The 22,205-nt window shown below is 33.5% G+C and overlaps 1 protein-coding gene across 1 annotated transcript in view; it reads left to right on the top strand.

Moving 5' to 3' along the window:
• Positions 1-2,280: 2,280 nt before the first annotated feature.
• LOC119832833 overlaps positions 2,281-22,205 on the top strand; it is a 38,290-nt gene continuing 18,365 nt past the window's right edge. Inside the window, exon 1 of the mRNA XM_038356620.1 lies at positions 2,281-2,752. Within this exon, the coding sequence (XP_038212548.1) occupies positions 2,624-2,752 (129 nt within the window). The 5' untranslated portion in view covers positions 2,281-2,623. The remainder of the gene's footprint in view (positions 2,753-22,205) is intronic.

Here is a 22,205-nt window from a genome sequence, read left to right on the forward strand (position 1 = left end):
GAGCTAATTAGAGCTTTCGATGTCCCGGCAAGTAACATGTAGAGCTTAGGGGCAAATGGTTGTACTTACGCGACATGTTACGAACTAGATAACTATGCCAACGGCGCGCTTGCCTGAAAACTGCTTCCCCTACACTGTATACAAGGGCCATTATGTATATTTATATTAAGATAATATAAATAAAAAATACAACCGCATAAATAATCGAAAACTGTTTTTGTTTATTTTAATCTGTTTAAAATGTTTAATTTTATAACAGCACTCAATATGTGTTCAAAGAAAAAATGCGAGTTTTAAATTACGTGATTAGTTTTTATATTTCTCGTGCAGATTTCTATCTAGTGCCACTCAAACGAGGAATGATGAAGGCGAATTTAAGGACACCTCTCAACATAAAATCCGTCAAGCTATTTAGGCTACAAAGCGTGCCAAATATACATAAAAGAATCTATACACAAAAAAGTAATTATCGAAAAACGTTGATTATACAGTTAAAAATATGTAGTTTTTTTATGAATATACTATTATTTAGTCTACACTTACCCTTATAAAAATATATAGTATTAAATAACCTTTTACATAATATAAATACGTACAGAATCAAGAAGAAATTAAGAAAGTAAATATGCATAAAAGACTCATACTACCAAATAATGCATAAAAGACTCATACTACCAAAATATGCTTGATTTTTTTTGTAGATAAGTGCAGGGTTGGGCTCCATAATACGTCTTTAATGTCTCCTTTATTTAATTACTGATCTGTCCTTGACCTCCTGTCTTTGTTGATTTTATATCGTCATAAACCTTTCGACATTTCGTACAATTGCGGATTGTCACTAGTAGCCTATAAACCGCTGTACAATAAACGTGATTGTTTAAGGGAACAAACGAACTATGCCGTTCAAACTTTATTGCTGTTTTCGTGTTCAATGTTTTATGGACCGTTTTTCGTTGGGCAATTTTCGACGTGGTATATATTTTTTGTTTTAATCGCGTAGGCACAATGCGTGGAATTTGTCTATTTTTAACCTTCGACGAAAGAGAAAATTTATTTATTTATTCCTTTTTAGACATATGTTAAAAATAATTAATATACAAAACATTAATTAACCGCATATCTCGTATAAGGCAGTCTTTTTGATCATAATGTTGTGAATAAAGCTCCATAATACCTGATAGATTTTTAAAGAACGTATCGGCAATATGAAGGACACAAATTATTTCGCTTGACTGATCTTCTAAGAAATGCGTCAATAGCAATTAAAGCAAAAACCCTTATAAAAGGTCAATAGTTATCTATTCAAGGATCAATTTTCGGACAAAAAATAGGACATGTGAAATCGTATACGAGTATCGATGAGGTAGGTCCGATAAGTATTCCTTGCCCTGTTCTTATGTGAATTGTGCAGTCTACGTCCGTTAGGCTGTCTAGACAAAGTCTGGCTTAAAACTGGAAGATTAAAGACAGCGAGATGAATAGAAACAGCCTAGAGATACAGAAAAAGAACGAAAAATGCCTTTACGAAGAAAAGCTTGTGCGCTGTCACGTACACTGTATTCTTATTTAATCTTTTTGCAAATGGTTTTGTCTAGAGTCCTTTGGTGCTCGCGAAAATACTGCTCTTGGACTGAAGTTAATGACTATTGTGCGGATATGTATGTTTACTGTTCTGCATGAAAGCGTAGGAAGATTTTTGGTCCTTTTCAAATAAAATGTATACGACCTCGTTGTGTTATTCAGATGTTGATTCATAAATCTCCGTTAGTGCCTACTGCCTGTATAACAAATTAAGAATTCATAAACCTCTCTCATAACAAAATAGCGTTATTGTTGATGCGGCAGCCATTAATATTATTAATATGGCTTCACGACGCGAGAACCATAAACTTGAACAAATGAGAGAGGCGGGATACTTTTTACCGCCCGAGCACACATAAAAACTCAAGCCCTGAATTAGCCCGATTCTTTGTCACCCCTTTTGAACAACCCTAAATTTTTACTACCACCGTCTTTGTCTAACAATAACCACCACGTTTCTATCCGTTAAACTGCATCAAGGAAAAACAACGTAAAACCACCCGAGATGAAACGAGATAGAATAAAATATATGCACTAGTAGAGAGGACAGAGAAAGCGTCATACGTAGTAGCCATCTACGTGTTTTGCGTAGTAAGAGTGAAAGAGAGGCGGGGAACCCTCGTGTTAGAGCGAGAAAGGTACAAAAATTAACTATCAGAGGGGAGAGGAACAGAGCTTCTTCAAGCGGGGTGGTTAGTCCGCATTCGACCGCGGTGCTGTGTGTATCGCTGCACGGGAAATGATTATAGCGAACTATTAAGTTGTGAATTTTTATTTCTGATCGTTTCGTAAATTATTAGTTATATTTGTTTGCACTATACGTTATGTTTTACGGTGTTATAGTTATTATCATGAATAGTAATAACTTTTAAAAACTTAACGTATTTTCGGATAATGTACGTGCGTGATCTTTAATTAGTACGCGAATTTTTATACTAGATTAAAGGACATTATTATGCCAATATCACTGTTTGGATTACTGTGCTGTTTATGATAAGGAAGGACTTTTTTGGACTTGAATACACCGGGGATACCAAAGAAAATGTGTGCCAAAATGTTATTTAGTTTTTCCTTGTTTTCTGCTTTAATATCATGGATTGCCGTATTTGCTGAAGAGGAGGTTTCATCTCCTCTGAGAGTAGCGCAGTGTCGGGCGACGTGCTTACAAAAGGTTAGTGATGTAATCACATTCGCATTATTTATTTGCTTAACAGTGTAATTTTTCACACATCGAATCACTATCCATCAATTTGATTATAGCCTTGCAATAGCACGCAATAAATAAATGATCGTTGCTAGATCCGTTCGCAGCCGGACCAACCACGGCGTCAAAATCAATGGTTAGAATATTGTAAGTAAATGGTATAAAAAAGTCTATCCAATTTCATAATAAATAATTCTTGTGTATTATAATAGCTATAGCAGCAAATTACGTATGATATTGGATTCTGTTACCATCAATCACGTAAAGTTATCAATGCCCGGAGTCCCGACGGACTGCTATAATTTGAAACAGTAAATTATGGTTTTCAATACCATAATATTGCAAATTGATATAGCTCCGTGTTTTATAATGGAAGACGAGGTACTCCTCTAGATAGTAGTTTTGAATAAATTGATAGTGTAATTTTTAAACCTTTCATATTTACGTGTCGCTTTAAATTAAGATGTGTAACATAAGGAGTATTTTTTTATTTATTTGGACACATTAAATGAACGAAATACTGAACTGTTCTAAGATAACCTAATTTTTTTTAAGTCGGTTGAGAAATAATATGAAACAAACACTGTAATTTCTAAAACTAATATGGCTTACTTTATTCTATTTGTATTTATATATATAACGTTATGGCAAGTTGCAATGCATTGTAGGTAAATAAGTAGTTTATATTTTTTTTCTTTCCTTGCTGTAACTTCAAAGCATGTGTAATCATATGAGGTTAAAAAGATTTTTCTGTACGATATAACCTCGTATACTAATACTTGAAAATTGTGTTTTTTATTAATTATTACTTGGTGAATCCGCTTAAAATTGGTCTCATGCATTGCTTTGTGTTTAATACGTAATCTTATATGTTATATTTTGTAGGCGACTCCACTTAAAATTCGATATTTTCATTACAATGTTGCTGACTCCTAACTGACATTATTTTACACTTTTTTTTTAAATACCACATCATATTCAGAAACGAATAAATATTTTTAAGGGCTGGTTTTTATTTATTAAAAAATAGTTTGTTCATCATATTTGCTAAAGCTAGACATTTCAACGGAAACGCAATTAAGTGAGAAATGCTATCACAAGGATAAGTATACAATTTATTCTAACTTTCACGATACTATTTATCTAGACGAGTTACGGTATTTATTTGAGCCATTCGAAACAGGTTGGTTATCTGTGGAAATGCAACTATAAATGTTATTCGTAACTCAAATTGGAATAACCATTAGCTTTTATTTGACTTTCGAAGTAGGCAATAATTTCATATTATTATCAGTTATAGTTCTTGGTCATTTTCTATTATAATCAATATCTAACTATGTAGTTATTTTAGGTTGCTTGTAATAATTTATTTCTCTAGAACTAGCTGTGCCCCGCGGTTTCACCCGCGTACGTCCTTATCCCGTAGGAATATAGGGATAAAAAGTGGCCTATATGTTATTCCAGTTGTCCAGCTGTCTACGTACCAAATTTCATTGCAATCGGTTCAGTAGTTTTTGCGTGAAAGAGCAACAAACACACACACACACACACATTCTTACAAACTTTCGCATTTATAATATTAGTAGGATAGGATGTAGGGTGGTAGAATATGCAAAAATAATAGATAAATATCCACAACAAAAACCTCCTTTTTATTGAAATATAAGTAGATTACTGATATATACAAAATGACAAATAAAAGTTGTTAATGCATAGATATGTAAATGACTTACAGAGAAAGAAATATAACAAAGAGAGAGTTGCCTACCATTGCAATATCTATCTAATCATCTCATTTTGAAAATGATTCATAATTTTGTAAAATCATATTCAATAGTTGGAGCAATTATCATAATCACTATCATAATCATAATTGCTATAACTGTTTAATATCATTTTGAAATGGTCAAACAGGGTGAAAAATAAAATCAAATTAAAAGAGATCTTGAGTGCAACAACAATGAGTAGAAAAACAAAGGCCCAGTGTTCAAGTTATTGACGAAATAATTCAAGAAAAGGTTAAAGAAAAATAAAAATTTGAATTGAGAATTGGTCCTTAAGTCGGGAGATCGATTTCAATGGGACATAAAGTATCGGCTATCGAGACGGCTAACGTTGTAAATAAATTAGTCGTTGTATTGAAATTCCCTCTAAATTGACCTTTTCTTGAAGTTGACTTATGGAGTACGTTTCAGTAAACAGGAATGTTATTGAATATCAATTTTAATATTAAACATTTCTAGGTAATATCGACATTAGGTCGACGACCAATCTCGATAAACTTTTTGATTTTCTTTTCATCTATTCTGTTTATCAAAGGATCCAACTTATTTATTATTTATTTCATTTATATATTCATAATTATAACTTTGGGAGCTTCCAAGAAATCTCGTTAGAAACTGAGTAAAAATAGCTCCAAATTTATATCAAGTTATAAAAACATTCCTCACAGTTTGTTCGACAGAAGATCGTCAATTGATTTCACGACCTACCTGATCCGTCAGTTTACGTAAGCTATCGCTGTTTGCAGATTAAACATCGTACGTTGCTAACAAAGGAATCCATATCACGCACGTTTCAAAAATTGACATCTGCTGATAATCCTTATTTCCAACACAGTCCAATTTTTTTTGCGTAACGCCTTGCTTTTAGTGGCCTTTTTTGTTCGTCTACCTGCTAAAGATTGAACACAATGGCTTGGCATTAGGTTTTTTACTCTATTTGTGAAGGGACGTGCGTGATGTATCCGAGGGCGGAAGGATAGGCAGTTAGTGCTTGCCTTTTGTTCGCATGATGATCCTTTCGTGAAATACACCAATTATCTGAAAATGATAAGAAGTGACGTCATCGATTTTTTAAGGGATAAAATTTCAAAATCATTACTAAGCCATCGTATATTTCACATATTGATGCTTATTGTATGCACTAACTCGCATGTCGCAATGCATGTTGGATTAAGTATATTTATAAAGTACGCAGGAACCACGTTCGGCAAATATTTAATTATGAAACAAAATTATCCACGTATTATATAACTTGTTGGACTTGATTCAAAAATTCACTCAAATAAAACAACATCTGAGATTGCGTCATTGTCATGCACTGTCGTCAGTTACGATTTTTTTCTCGTAACTCTGTCCTTTTTAAATATGTTCACTTGTGTTTTTCTGGTTCTTTTGTAAGCTTTTCGAGAGTTTTTGTTAGAACGTGCCTCCATGGCAAGTCTGAGTACACGTGATGAATTTTAAAATGTTCTCATAAGTAGTAAGATAAAGATATGCTTATGTCTACGAGCTGACTTGTCATGTTAACTTTGAGAATGTCTTATAACTGAGATAATGTTAATTGTATAACACAGGAACGCCATATCTACTGCTTAAAATAACAAATTATAAAATTTCTATAATGTGCGAGACTTGAAATGAGAAAGTTGAACCGCCTTGCTAAATTTACAATCTAATAAACAAAATACAGAATTACTTTCTGCATAACGATCTACCAAAATATAATTTTTACGATTTTTTTTTATTTTCAGCTATGCTTTCGACTTGTCCATTTAATATTAAATTAAATCTTAAAAAACACGAATGGTACGAAATGTCTTGAATATATTCAAAATAATCAAATACCAAATAAAAGGGCTGATTTATTCGATTCATAAAATATCAAAAGGCTATCAGATATCGAACTAGTCAGTTATGCAAAACCGATCGAGGAGAATAATATCCGTTTCACCTTGAAGCTTAAAGTATTGTAAAAAGGAGGCCATAAAGAACGAACCCGGTGATCTCAAAACATAATCCCGATTAGAAATTTAGGAGCGTTCCGGCATCCCCTTATGGTCCCTTTTCGAAACCACTGAGACTCGAGCATTATTATTTTATCGTTTCATATGAGAGGAATGAAATTCGGCTCTGAGTGGCCAAAAAAACCTTAAGGTTTCGGATGCACGTCCTCTGGGCGCTTAGGGGAAAAAAACAAGTCCACGCCGAAATGACCCGCGTTTTTGTCCACGATTTGTTTTTGTTTTTGTTACGTTTGAGTTCATTTGGAAGTAGCCATGTCTGTTGCTTACTGAATTAACTTAAATTGCCCTCGCTTTTTGTTACATCGCAGCTGTTGGTGAAGGTAAAAATTGATATTGAAATATTCAATACGCGGTAATTATTTTGATCTCTGTAGAAATTTTTTTTAGTGATGGCGAAAACTTATAACATTTTTGAAGCGATCCTTTTTGAAGTTATAAAAAAAGGATAATTTGTGTTCAGAATGAACCGGAAACTGAGCCGACATTGATGGGATTACTTAAGTGAAAAGAAACGATTCAACGATCGACAGGTATTAGAGGAGATGAGTGATGCCGCTCCGAGCTTTTACGTGTTATTTTTGATTGGCGAGTTGTTTTCCTGCTTCTTATATTTTTTACTTTGTCAATTTTAACGATCGATTATAATTTCAAAGTCTGCGCTGTCAATACCTTATTTTTATATGAAATGAGTTTATTTTTAGATGAAAGATTAATTTTCTACGATTGTATTAATAATAAAATCTATCGATTGCAACTTGAACTCGCAATACGAAAGGTTACTTACGGATTTGCAACTGCAAAAAAAAAAATGGGCATCCATCCAATTTATGACCGTGCCAATCGTTGCTTATCTTCGATCTTTATTATTTGTTGTTGTAAACGCAACAGAAATACATCGTTTCTGTAATTTTAATTTGTCTAACGATCGCGGTTCATGAGATACAGTCTGGTAACATACGAACAGCGAAGTCTTAGTAATAGTGTCCCATTTTAGTCTAAGTACGGAACCCTTAAAATTTACAAATCTAAGTAATTTGTTGTCAAAGGAATACATTTCAGTCCTTTTTTTTTGAAAAATCTGAATAGATCCTACTTTGCGAAGGTCCTTGCGGGATGATGATAAAATTCACGCTTGAAAAGCCACGTTTTTAGAAAACATGAAACCTAAAGGTGCTGAGAAAGACGCGCCAGCTCGTCATAAAAATATGCGAGTTCATAATTTATGGAGAAGGCAAGTGTAAGAGGTGTACGTGTTGCAACGAGCTCACCTCGTGAAGGGTGGCTTATCCGACGAGGCAGTCGTAATAGAGCTATAGAAGAGACCGGACGATTAATGATTCATGACCCCTCGTAGCGGAGTGTCATCAATATTATTCTGTTTGTATCTCGCGTTTGGGCCACCCTCGCCCGCGCCCCGTTCATACATAAATAAACGCGACACGTCGTCTTCTCTGATTACATCGCACCGAAGTAGTGAGAAATAGTGTAGTCGGATGCTGTGCCCGTCTTTTGTTCAATATATTCCCAAGACACGCCGAATGAATAGTTAACACTGTGTGCTCAGCGCATGTTTACGGTTTCGGATTTCTCCTAAAGATCTAAGATAACGAAGGTGATGGAATTTATTTGTCTCGTGGTAATAAGCTGATGTTACAATCCGCTTTGGTGTGAAGTTGTCGTCGATATATATCGATAACTGGTTCTGTTGCTGGATTGCATTTCCATTGAAATTTATCGATGTATTCTATACATATTTTAACATAGCGTGGAAACAACGTTCGTTTAATTGTTTACAATTTATGTGCTTAAAAGCAGTAGTATAATAAGTTTTTACACATGAACCTTCTCTTGCTATTAAAATAAGTCTCGTCAAATATGTCTGTTTGGAATGCCGCGTTATTCTATTGAATGAATAAGAGTTTGAGTTTGCTACCGCTACATATCATGAACATGGATAATAATCATATGAAGATGAAAAGTTGCAAATGAGCCGATATTTAATACTAAATACGACTTAACATTACCAGTTAATGGTTAACAGGTCGGCGCTATGTGACAGTAAAAGAAACACATCGTTACTGGGAATTACATGACGTACCGTTGGTTAAAACTTGATGTAGTGTATATTGTCACGCAATTCGACGATAAAGCTCTGTAAAGTTTGTGCTACATGAGCAAGAGTAGCTTTGAGCTATAGTTATATGAAGGAGTTAGGACACATTTTCATTTCCATGAAAAAGTGTTTGGTGCATTTGCAACATAGATTTGTCATGTCCTTCGTCCATCTGCGTCTTGAAAACTGGTTTTAATAGTTAAACTTTTCTTAATCTAGTTGAACTTGGTGACCAAATAGTTAAAGACAATCATTTAACGATTTAAATAAATAATTTGAAATTGATTTTGATGCTTCACAAATTACTTAAGAAATATATCTCACCCTTCTCAATTAATTCCTATGTTCCCATCGTCAATTCTTTACTGATTCCCTCTGTTCTGTTAGTTTAGCTGGCAACCCATTTGTAATATTCTCTACAAATGTTCATGGGCGGTGGCGGTAGCATACCATCAGGCGACCCAGCAACTCGCGTGTCCGCTTTGAAATAAAAAAAACGTAGTTTAACGTACTTATACCAAAACATGCAATTTATTTTTTTTCGTTAATCAACGCATTATGTTTGACATGTGTCAAATTATTATTGTAGGCAACGGATGCGGTTTTGCCTGAGTGTTTACCAGTGCAAATAACAATAAAACTTCGTATTAGTAAAATTATAACAATAAAACAATAAAATTTAGTGTCAGTTAAAAAAACGGTTTTTATCTGACACTAACTCTTTTATTGTTATTATTATATTTATGTAACAAAATGTCATACTAGCGCCATCTGTTTGTTATGAGGAAATACTTACCCGTGTTCTTTTGTCTTATGTGAAATAAAAGCCAGTCTGTTTGAAGCCACACGTTTGTTTAATCACTAATAACACCTTGTCAAAGAAGTTAATGCAGATCATGCATTATAAGCCCATAGTCTATTGTTATATACTTATATGTCTATATTGTATCAATGAATCTTATTTTAATAGCTGTATGGATTTAAAAATTGGGAACAACTCTCCTGGTGTAAACTTTTACATCTGCCTTTAAACGGTTAATGACAGTTCAAAAAAAAAAAAACTCACAATCTCCACAGTTGTAGTATCTATCTACCTATGATATATCAGAAGTTATAAGTTTATATACTAATTATCTATATAGCTTGCTGCTTTGTAAACAAGGACGAAATTTCATTAGCATTACGATATTTCTGAGATTGTGAGAATGTTCTACGTAGAAAAAATATGCAAAATTAAATATATACTTACTTACTTACCAAATTGTTTCGTAAAAATTAAACTTATATCCTTCAGTGATTTAAGAACCTTAATGCGGCCGTGACTGGATTCCAATACACAATCGCTCTCGGCCCGCAGGTTTTTGATAAGTCACCTAATTATCTGTACGAAACATGCTGATTTGAATTATTGTTCGTTAGCGTGTCATTGGTTTATTTCAATACGAAATATAAAAATAAATGATTTATGTCGGTTTAAATGTTAAAAGATTAAATTACACCTGACTTCTTTTTTATGTAAATATTTGTAAGGTTACCGTTAAGTGACGTGTGAATTAAATGGATGAATAAAAATATAATGTATGTTTTGATTATGTACATTTTGTAAATAGGAATGCATATTGTGTAAAACCGCGAAATCAAATAAATAAAAAATAAAAGACATATGCATTCGGTATACTGTTATAGTACGTAGATATTTTAAAAGTACAATTCAACTTGAAGTCAGTAGGACTCTTGATAAATGATGTGCCCGCTACTGTTACAGCGATTCGCTTTTAATCCTCCTTCTTCCATTGTGTCGCTGTCCAAATTTTGACATTACCGTTTTCTTAGTCCACGACACCTACGTTGTTTTAACAAATTAATGATCTCCCCTTATCTCTCACGATCGATCGGGCACGATACCGAATGGCCTGTCTCACTGCCTATCTAAATGGATCCGTTTTGAAAACTAATAAAAACTATCACTTTATCACACGTCCTATTTGTATATTGTTAAACAGATTATCTTATTTCTCTGTATTTGACACTTTTTCTTTAACAATACTTTTTGGTTTTAGAGGTTATTTATAACATCGATACATTGTTCACTAAGCGAACAGCTTAACAATTATAACACCGAAGCCAGATAATGAATGTTTAATCATTATAAAAACTAATCAGCATCGAAATTACAACCATAAATAACACAAACATGAGCCGTATTGCTGTGATTATTAACAAAATATATAATAGTGACTATCACATTAATAGTTCGAGCGCGGTAGTTTTGATTACATATTTTATACATTTAATCTCGTACCGAAGTTGATTGGGATTCGATTAAAGGCAGCTGCCCTGCAAAGGCATAGACTAAGCCTTGAAGCTTGCGATGAAATGGAGATAGTTTTAATGCTCGTAAATTTTGTTCCCGACCCGTCCGATCGGCTAATCGCTCTTGCGTTTGCCCAACTTTGAAATGAAAAATTTGAATCATTTATTACGGGTTCATAATAAATGTTTTTACAAACTAGTCTACAAGTATAACGATTTATTTGGTATAAATATTGGGGATTGGATAATGGTGATGGGAAGTTTATATACCTTAATTTATTTAATAGTTGATTGAGCTTACATATTATGTAGAATGTTTGTGGGTCTTTTATTTGATTAAATTTGTCTAAATTATATCTCATGGCATAAAACGTAATACTTATATAAAAACAAATATGTTGAATTGTTTGCAAGAAATAATGTCAGTTAAAACAAAAACTATAACTTGAGCAAGAAAAGGTTATTTCAAATTTGTCAAGCGTTATTATTGTGTCACAACTCACAAGTGTCTGAAATGAATGTACAGCGAATGTTCACGCATCGGTAGTTTCATAATTTTAAACAAAGACCAGTAGGATGTCTGGAAGGCGGGGCCAACACGCTGCGTATACGCATAACGCCATAATAAACTTTATAAAGGGGTGACCGAACGTAAGTGGGGATACAATATTTTCTACCTAATTAATCATGTACGTATCCGGCGATAAAACAAACGTTTTATTCTCGCAACCAAATAAGGTGTCACAATTTATTGTCTCCGAAATTCCATCCAGTCTTAGTCGCCCCAAATCTTTTTATCTCCGCATTAATCTTTTAAAAGCTATAAAAACGATTCGATCTTAACAAATATTTTGTACGAAATTGATGGAGGGACCGTCACTTATCAAGAGCTGAGATCTTACGATCAAAATTCCTAGAGGTGTCGATACAAGAAAAAGCTATCCATAGATTTGAATGATTATTTTAAATGTTCGCGTTTAATATTCACATGGTGACAAAGTACCAAAACGTAGGTACATTTACATTTAAATACATTTCGTATTAACGCTTAACATGCTCTACGATCATTTTAAAATTCAAATAGCGTAGTCTTGTATCGTGTCTTGTAAACTAACAGCTTTCCATAGTAACGTTACAGTTGCAGTTCAAAATGTTCTGAGCAATACATAGTATAAAACGGCCGCTGTCTCTGTCCCTATATCCCTATGTGCCTAGGTATGCTTAAATCTTTTACATTAGGCAACGGAATATGATTGTTTTTTTAATAATAAGAGTAGTTCAAGAGGAAGGTTTATATGTATAACACAATTAAACTACATAAAATTTTACGCGTGTGAAGCCACGGGCGAAAGCTAGTCTACTATATACTTAGGTATAGATATGGTTGTGATTTATGTTTCCGTATATTTCTTGTAAATCGTAAAATGCATCACGCTATGTCGAGCATTTATATTGTCAGGTTGCTTCAATTTAGATGCGACATTATAAACATTATACTATTATAATAAATGTATATCGAAAAATAAAATTATTGGAGTTGCAAATCGTGTAGTCACTAAATGTATTTATGTATGTATGTATGTGTACCAAATGTATCTGCAAGAAGCTATTCGGGCGCAAGCCCAACTACTGTGAGTTCAGTTAAAGTGTGAACGATAGGAAACCGCGTGGGACGGGACGAGCATTCAACCTACAAAAACACGGCACCCCGTTGTTTTAGAGAAAAAAATAATGAAATATGCCCATTTGGAAGGTTTTTTATTAGTTTTAAGTGTCGTATTTAAAATGAACAACCCGCGGTGAACAATAAAATTTAAATTTGAATGCCGTTTTGAGTTGTGGCATTATTTTTGGAAATTGTTTAGTACATCGTATTTTAATTGAGATATACAGTCGATATTTATTGATAAAGATATAATTACATGTGTGTTTAATTTAAATATTACATACCACGACCGCTGCAATGCTCTTCAACTAAACTTGACATATCTGTAGACTGTACGTACTTTACTGGTAAATATATGTGTATAATTTCTATGATAAGTACGTAGCGTACGCTTGTACGAGTATACAATCAATAGCTGTATAAATAATTATACTGTTGCTAATTTTAAAGTAAAACTTCAATAGAATATCTTCTGTGTTGTTTTATGAATAAGAAGCATAAGCAATCAATTTTTTAACCGGACCTTTGGATCCTGAGATTAGCACGTTCAAACGATCAAACAAAGTGTTCAGCTTTATATTATTAGTATAAGAGTGTAAATAAGTGTAGATTTTGTTTCATTACTACAAACAATTCTTTAATGATTTTGTAAAATTCAACTATGGCATAAAATATGAAGAACATTTATAATAAGTCCGTTAACATTATTCTTTTAATGTGAACCAGATGAAGCTTGTTAGTTTTTTAAATATAAATGTAACTTTCTAGAAAGTTTAATGGATCGCAAGAAAAGGTCTTTGTTCACGGAATGAACAAAAAACGACCCTACCCTCGTAATGGATTACCCCGTTAATTGAGATCGAAACATGCTTTATATAAAAAATAGAACGAATGTATATAGTATATATGTGTGGTACTAGCTGTACCCCGCGGTTTCACCCACGTTATACATCATGTTATATTATATTATACATGATATAGCCTATATTAAGGTCTAAGCTTATAAGTTTACATTAAGTCGTCTTTAATATAGAAACTATTCATCATTTCATGAGATTTGCGCTTTCAAACAATGTTATAAGAGTGATTCTCTCTCTCCTCTGCGATAAAAAATGTTATAAAATATATTGTTTATAGCAGAGGATAGGTATACATTTAAGTAATTTTTTATCTGTGTATGTTTATACATACACATTGCCAATATTTTTATGCCTTTTGCTGCAGTTTGTAGATAGGACCAATTGAGTAAGGTTAATTATTACGTACACCAGATATAAGGCATTTACAATGAAGTAAAATTCCATAGAAAATGACTATTGTTTGTACTACAGAAATAGTAAAAGACAAATAGTTTGAATATAACCGGCATTATTTAGTCGTATCTCAAGTCACTCCGTAATTCATGGCGGAGCAATAAATTCATGACTAATTTCGTTTCCGAATTCTAACCGAAATCACCGCCGTCGACGATAACGCTTATTTTAAAGTTTCATCTGGGTAAACATGGACGAATGGTGACAGGCAAGTGGGGATAAAAATACGTACAGCGCGTTCGTGTTTGTAGACGCAGTTGTCATGGCCAATAACACATATCAATGTTGCGTGCATTTGGCCACGCCACTCAGGGAGTAAACACTAATTTTGGAATCCACCCTAGTCGTGCATTGTCTACCAAAGAACTTTTTTCGTGTCACGCTAATAATGACGGGAGATTTCTATAGACAAAAAGGGGCTGATAAGGAAACGACACACGCATCGTAAATCAGTGTCTATGAACTTTAAAATTTGATCAAATCTCTCGTATTTCTAGATTACTGTGACACTGTAATATATTTGCTTTAAGTACCTATATATAAAACATCTTTTTTATTATTTTGCGATATAAAATTCACAGAAATTTCACGGCTTACATAAAATCGCAAAGGTTATGTTTTTCAAGTCACATTCATTCTTACAATTTATGGTACTATAAAATGGGACCCACATGTATAAACAAACATAAAAGTTTAAATTGGTTTTTTGGTGCCCAATTTTTTACACGGTGCAATATACTTGACCGTATTAATTATATACGCTGTTCCCAATTGACGACGGTAACGATGCGATATAATTCGAAGCTATTCAACAACTTTGGAATCGATTTACAATCGTTAATTCTGACTTTATTTGTATTAATCAATAATTCATCTGTACCATCGCTATTTAGTTACAGTCGACATATTTATTATCTGTTCTGAGATATTTTAACGAAGCTGATACGTCTAAAATAAAGGCGGAACATACGAGTACACTTTTTTTCGTTCATCGGACATACCATTTAAGTCAGAACCGTAAATTTTATTGAAATGTCGCAACAGCGATCGCCGCACGAGATGTCTTGTCTTCGGGGACGAATTTATGCGTAATTCGTAAACAAATTGACATTTTCGTATACGCTCTTTGAAGGGAGTCCCGCTTGATGATTTGACACGTCTTTTGAGATTCTCTTTAAATATTTACGACACGACTCTCCCGGTGTAAATGTTTCGGGTTTATTTCTATTTTGTTCAGTTTTTGAGACAAATTTAAGATACACGTCTGTATATGGAGTGGAATTTATGTATCATGTCACAAAAGGCTTAATAAAATAAATGGTTTGGATTCGTGATGTTTTTTCTCGAGTATTTTTAATATTGGATAGGTATTTGTGCGATAGGTGAATGTAATATTTTAATTCATACATTTCTAGCTATATCCGTTTACAAATGTACTATATTAAACTTTTGTAGTTTACAAAATATACGTAAACAAATTGAACTAAAATACTTAATCTAGTTTTAAACTTGGGTGATGTAAGTATATTCGATATAAATAAAGCCCGACGCGGTTGAAATCGCAAAACCCTGCGCATTATTGTTACTTAACCGCAACTAATCAATGAACAAGTTTGTTGTTCCAGATAGGTATCATGTGTAAGGGAATCGAGTTAATCTTGTCATTGGCTTATCCAGTGTTATCTTGCTAGGCTTTACATAAATATACATGATAATCGGAGCTTGTTTAGGTACTTGTAAATCTTTATCTTTTAGTCAAAACGGTGTGAGAGATTTTTAGTTTTACTAACATGTGTTTCTTGTTGTGTAATTTATTTTTATTGCACTTTGTTTTTCTTGTATTTAGTGTGAATGTTTATTTGTATTCATTATTATTATATTTGTCGGTAGCTTATGATGTCTCTCAGTCATTTAGGTCGTGCTTTTACAATATGCCTAATCAATTTGTCTCTAAAATGTTAAATAAACTTGTAATGATAATATTTCGATCTTTTCGTAAAACTTCTGTATCTCAGCTTTATATTTTTATAGCGACTTAGACGTGTCTCGAAATTTCCATTCGGTAATCGCTTGTCATACGGGATAAAGTATCCTGTTTTTCAAAATGACATACCACAAGCGTTTTCGTATTATTTGGTGTTTCGAAGCCGACACCTCAAAGCGCACTGAACTACTATGGCTGCTTAAGTCGTATAAATATCGAATTACACAATAGCTGCTAACGACATTTGAAATCGTTCGTTTTTTGTTTTATTTCCATTGAATTTTTGTTATTCTATTGTTTGATTATAATGAAATTATAAATACTCTTAATTTGATTGGAAATCAATTTCAGAACATTTTGCAATAATGAAAAATACAATTTATTTGTTATGTAACAAATAGTGCAGAATCAGTGTATAATCGAGAAATAAACGAAGAAAAAATATTAATATCCGAAGATATATTTTTAACACCGACATAGCTGTATTAAAGTGATAAAGTATTGAAATTTCATAAAAGTCAAAAATTAATTTCTAAATATGTCTTAATAACGTAATAAAATTATGCAAATCATTAATTATTGCTTATAGGGACGACTTTATAAAACTTGCAAATAAATATTATTTATATCGCTATAACCATATAGATGCGTAAAATATTTTAATTTGCATTGGATTCAATTAGTAATAGCGTTATAAATTCGCTTGACAAATGTTTAAATACAAATGTATACGAGACTGCCCGCTGTTTAGGCACGAAGCAAGCACCTTTTAACTTTATTTTACGCGGAGCCTGCCGTGTTTCTAAAATTCCTATCTATAATTGACTATTAAGCATGTTCCGAGTTTTTACTGTGATAAATTGACATTTTTATTATTGAACACATGATACGAGTGTGATGAAGAAATGTCTGTTAAGCTACCTATAGCCCCCACGTGTCTAAAACGCTTCAAATTTAAAGCTGATATTGCCCATTTGTTACTTTCAAATAGGTACTTACATGTAGTAATTATTTATTTACCTTGCTGTTGATTATCATGAACAATAATTGTCGCTTTTTTGAAATAAATTTGATACAATGGTATTTTATTAATACGAATCAATATTCAAGTCATGTCTCGTGTCGATGGCGCATAACACTGACACATCTGTACAATTAAATGGTACAGTAATACACCCCCTCCTATTGTTTTCGTTCCGCCTTCTTTCGTGCTATCGAACAAAAGGATTGTCAATTGAAATCGTCGCTTCGTGGTTGTCTTAATTGTAAGATTAATACTTGTCCTACCAACTCCCTTCCGATTGTTATCTAGGAGAGTAATGGGTTCTTAAATAAACGAACCGCGCTCTATTTTCCTAGTGGCATTTGCAATTTTATAAATCCTGAACGGAATAGGAGGCAGCCCACTGTTCCGTTCCTTGTTAATTAAGGCTTGGTGGCCAATGTTTATGGGCCGCAGTAGTCACAACAATAATACGTCTCGAACATTGCGTTTCCTTTCCGAGTTGCTTGGGGACGTGATTATCTGATGCCGTAACTCCTATCAGAGCAATCGGACTCTGTCGTACTTATCTAGAAAAAAAGCAGTATGAATGGCACTCGTTTAGTGATCGTATCACAAGTTAGTTTTATTTACACTATCAATTTATATTGCGGTATTTCTTGGAGCTGGTAAGAACTAGAGCACTATACCCGAGACTTGAACAAGATGATACAACTAAATGTATTCGTCTTCTGAATATATACGTTAAAAGTTGGAAATTTTGGAAATACGCAGAAAACACATTGTTCTCGACATAAATTACTGGCGGGGTTCTTTCGGCTGCATCACATATTGTGTCCTTAACTTTATTCACAATCGTTTTGCATTCCGCCAGCTGCGTATGTTCATTGTCTGTTTGCTTAAATTAAAAAAAAGATACTTGTTCCTTTTTCAAACTGTCTCTTTCGCCCACAACTTTATGTGACTTCAACTTTGGAATGAGGTATTCTTATTGTTATCCCGTGCAGCGTTTACGCAACGTTGCATAAATTATTTGAAGGTTTTATTTTAATTAAGGCTTTAGATCCCGTTTCATGCGAACACGTTTGTTTAGGTATAATTTGCACGGCTTACTATGATTTACATTTTTAATCTCAACCTCTTAGTCCCTGTGGGCTTTTAGTTTACGTTCCTTTCCATGGTTTTATGTTGAAACATTCATTGTTTAATTTTAGTGAGTTTGAAGCATTTGAGTTATATTCTGCCTTTTATTTTAAGTATTCTTATCTTCTCGATTAATAAACATCTAAATACTCTTATGTTTACACAGTAATCAATTTAGAGAGTTGTTATTCATAAAAATAGGTTGTAAATGAACGATTACGAAAGTAAATGCATACTTATCTTGTTTGACCCTTTCACCAAGTCTCAGTAGAACTGGTTTACTACTTAAGCTCCTCACATATTAGCGGTTATCATCAAAAAAATTCCATTAACGATTATGTTAATAATACATTATGCGGCTAATTCGAATTGTATTGCGGGCACATACATTCGTCAAGTCACGCGCAATCGTCACGTTGGTCGAATTGACTGCGTGCTATGCTTACAAATCGATTATTTGGGAAACTATTTGTGGCGCTATTTACCTATATATTACTTGGAACTGATTATATATTCAAATTGTTATGTGGTTTGTTGTAATAGGTGCATGTTTCTGAATTTATTTATCAAATTTGCTATTTGAAAAAAGGTACTTTTTAATTTTTAATAATTATTATAGAAAATATAAACTGTTGTTACGAATATGCAGAAATAAAAATGAATTAAAGAGTTTGCTTCGTTTAGCTACGTTATATTAAAATACTGTAGCAAAATATATATTTGTTATACGTATATTTAGTTTTGCATATAGTTTAATTACAAAACAACTGAAAAACAAACACTCCTGCCCTTTTGAACTAATTGTCCTACATCTTCGATTTTAGTGTCCCGACCTTAGATAACGGTACAATGGGTTCGTTCACCTCTCGTTCATCATAGCCGCGAATAAGTAGCAATGGTTATTACATATGTATAATGATCGGTCGACCTGCTATACCATGCTATAGGCGTTAACGACTTCCTAAGTAGAGACGCTCTTTACATACTAATCACACACCAGCAAAGAATAGTAGTGTATGTCATATGCTTTATGGGCTTTCGACACTTCGTTAACAGGAATTTCTTGTTAAATCTATGGGAAATAGACTTTTTGACTTATGTTTTTGTAACGTGTTTATCCTTTCTCTAATTGCACATCTGCTTAGTTGTTAACAGGTAATAACCATTACACGAGCGTGAAATACGTTTCAGAGGTATCTTAAATGTTATATGAACTTGGCAGATGCATTTTTTGCTTTATCTGTGCCCGTACGTGTATTAATAAGTGTTTCATTGTTGCAGGTAAATTCCGAAACGGCCGGAAGCGTTCAGCAGTTAACTTTAAAGGTATACATTAACACGGCCATAATTGTCAGACAATATAGGTATCGATCAGCACACGGTATATTGTATTCGGGCTACCCGAAAACATTTAGCAAATATTTCGTTGACGCCCGCACCGTTCCTTTGATAGAACGGAAATCGTAATTGAAATTGGCTCCAACAATGTCGCATGAACCCACAAATAAAATAGCCGTCTATTCTGGCAACAGCGTCCTAGGATCATTTCAATAAAAGTTATTGTATTGAAAAGTGACAATGGGTGGCACAGGAAGTGATGCGAGTTCGTGTATTGAGGCAAGTGGACTGTTTATAATTTGTACATTGTATTGGGTATGGAACGCGTCCAGTGTCCGCTAAGCCTTTGTTCAGCTGTGGTACGCTCGTTTATGATTGACTTTTTACACCAAATATCGGTCGAATGGTTGTGGCGGCTGTGTTTATCCGTATTATTAACACGTATCATGTTCATAGTATTGTGTACTGGTTAGAGTATTTAATAGTTCAAATGTGTCGATAGAATTGATTCGCACGGTGATTAAATAAGGGTTTGATCCAGGCATAAGTATCTATGTAACATAACTTACTCGTAATACATATATTATAGTATATAGCTCTGTGATAAATATTGAAGTCGGTTGAGTTGTCTTTCAATACAGCCTTTTTAATTCACGTAAATTGCAATCGAGATAAATCATTGCGCTTCCTTACAAAATTTAATTACTTTATTCAATTATATCCAGGAATTCACTTCACACTTATTACCACGTCGATAACAAGGGAACATGCGTCTTAGATATATTTTATGAGCTAAACTACCGTAACATATATTACCGTCACGATCCATGCGATCATATATCTATAAATCTCGGGATGTACAAGACTTAATATGCCGATAATGATCGTACTGCCACTATTTTCTAATGATATAAAATCTGCCGCGAGGTCACCAGGGTTACTCCAACATCGAGTCTGGCCATGTACCGGTGCGCGGTAAGGTAATGCATCTTACGGTTACATCGCTTTAATATTATATTAGCTTCATAAAACTTAAGCAAAATGCCCGATAAGATTTTGGATAAAGTGCTTCATTACCTCCGGTCGTTAAATTATCCTGAACGTTTTGCTAAAAATATATAATTGTGTAATAAATAATAATTATACATGTGTATAATATGCTGTGGTTTATCTTTGATCAGTTTATATTATTTTTCTAAGAGACAGACACCATATTTTCAACTACCAAAAGAAGGAGATTCTCAGATAGATTTTTTCTGTGAGTGTTGCTTCAGAACTTTCGACAAGCTGAACAGATTTTGATGATTCCTATTTTCTTAAACCTGGTATCTTCCTTATGTTCCCATTTAAATTTGGTCCAATTCTCGCATTTGAAGAGGGTTTAATTTTTGTTTTAAATAACATTAACAATAACAATAATCGATGGGTCATTTATCTATAACATGGAAAAACAGTTTGATACCAAGTCTCAATACACGCAATTGTGTTAAATTTTACAACCAATTTCCCCAATAATGACTCAATAATGTTCAATCATTCATGTAAAGTATATTCTCAATCAAGTTTTAAAATCCCATTAAAATACCAAGTGCAAGAACTTGACTTGACTAATGCTTGTTGTATATTTAATTAAACTACAGCTTGAGGTTTATTGTCGAATAAAACTTTCATTATTTTGATACGTGACTTTACCATGTTATCGTGATGAGGCAGGACCTCCTGGCGGACAGCCGTTAAACGTTTATTACGATTTTATTATCAGTGTGAACTTTATTAAAAACTCATTGGCATTGCAGTCACGCCACATGAGTCTAGCAGATGCTGAAACGTGTGATGTCAGTGACGATCTACGAAATGTGTTTTGATATTATATATCTTTGAGAATGGCTATGAAAGGGTGTCATTGACAGTCGCGTATAGTACGTTCTTTTATATAAGTGTTTCTTTACGAAATAAAAAGAGGATTTATGCTTACACTAGACGCTCGTCCCGGCTCCGCCCGAATATGAAGGTTCTTGTTTTATCCCAAGGAAGCATTTAATTGGGATAAAAGTATCTTATCACCCAAGTCAGCTCGTACCCTGTCTGTATACCAAATTTTATCAAAACCCGTTCAGTAGCTTTAGCGTGATTGACGGACAAACAAACTTTTACATTTATATTAGTGTGATGTTTTCTTCCTTTGTACCGCTAGAAGAAAAAAAAACACACACATACTCAATTGATAACATGTGAGGGATAGTAAAAGTGTTATTTATAAATTTTACCATATGAATATCGATACCATTACGAAAATAACTATTTCATTTTATATTTAAATTCAAACTATCGAAAAACAAACTGTTTACATTTCGCATCCAACAACAAACTTCACATTTGTCTATATCAAACTGAATGAAAACAACGTTTCTTACAAACATTCTTATTTCCTTAGCGTTCCCAACTGTTGTACTAGATAGGGCCATTTGTCAGGCTGAGTCACATTGAGCCCGCCTTATCTAAGAAAGCTGGGTTTAGTTTTGTTTGGTATCAACTGAATATCACTGATATCCTTTGCTACGGGATATTATTTATTATCTACATTGTTAGTACGTATATCTTATCGTATAAGTTGCAGCGGAAGAGAGCAAATAATGCTTCGGATTGTTTGAGGCGTTTTGATTTAATACCGCTTTATTGGTGACTAGATGCGCTTTGCGGTTTCACCTGCGTCTAAATATAACCAAGATCGCCGATAAT

The sequence above is a fragment of the Zerene cesonia genome, chromosome 16 (assembly GCF_012273895.1).
Source record: "Zerene cesonia ecotype Mississippi chromosome 16, Zerene_cesonia_1.1, whole genome shotgun sequence".
Lineage (NCBI taxonomy): Eukaryota > Metazoa > Arthropoda > Insecta > Lepidoptera > Pieridae > Zerene > Zerene cesonia.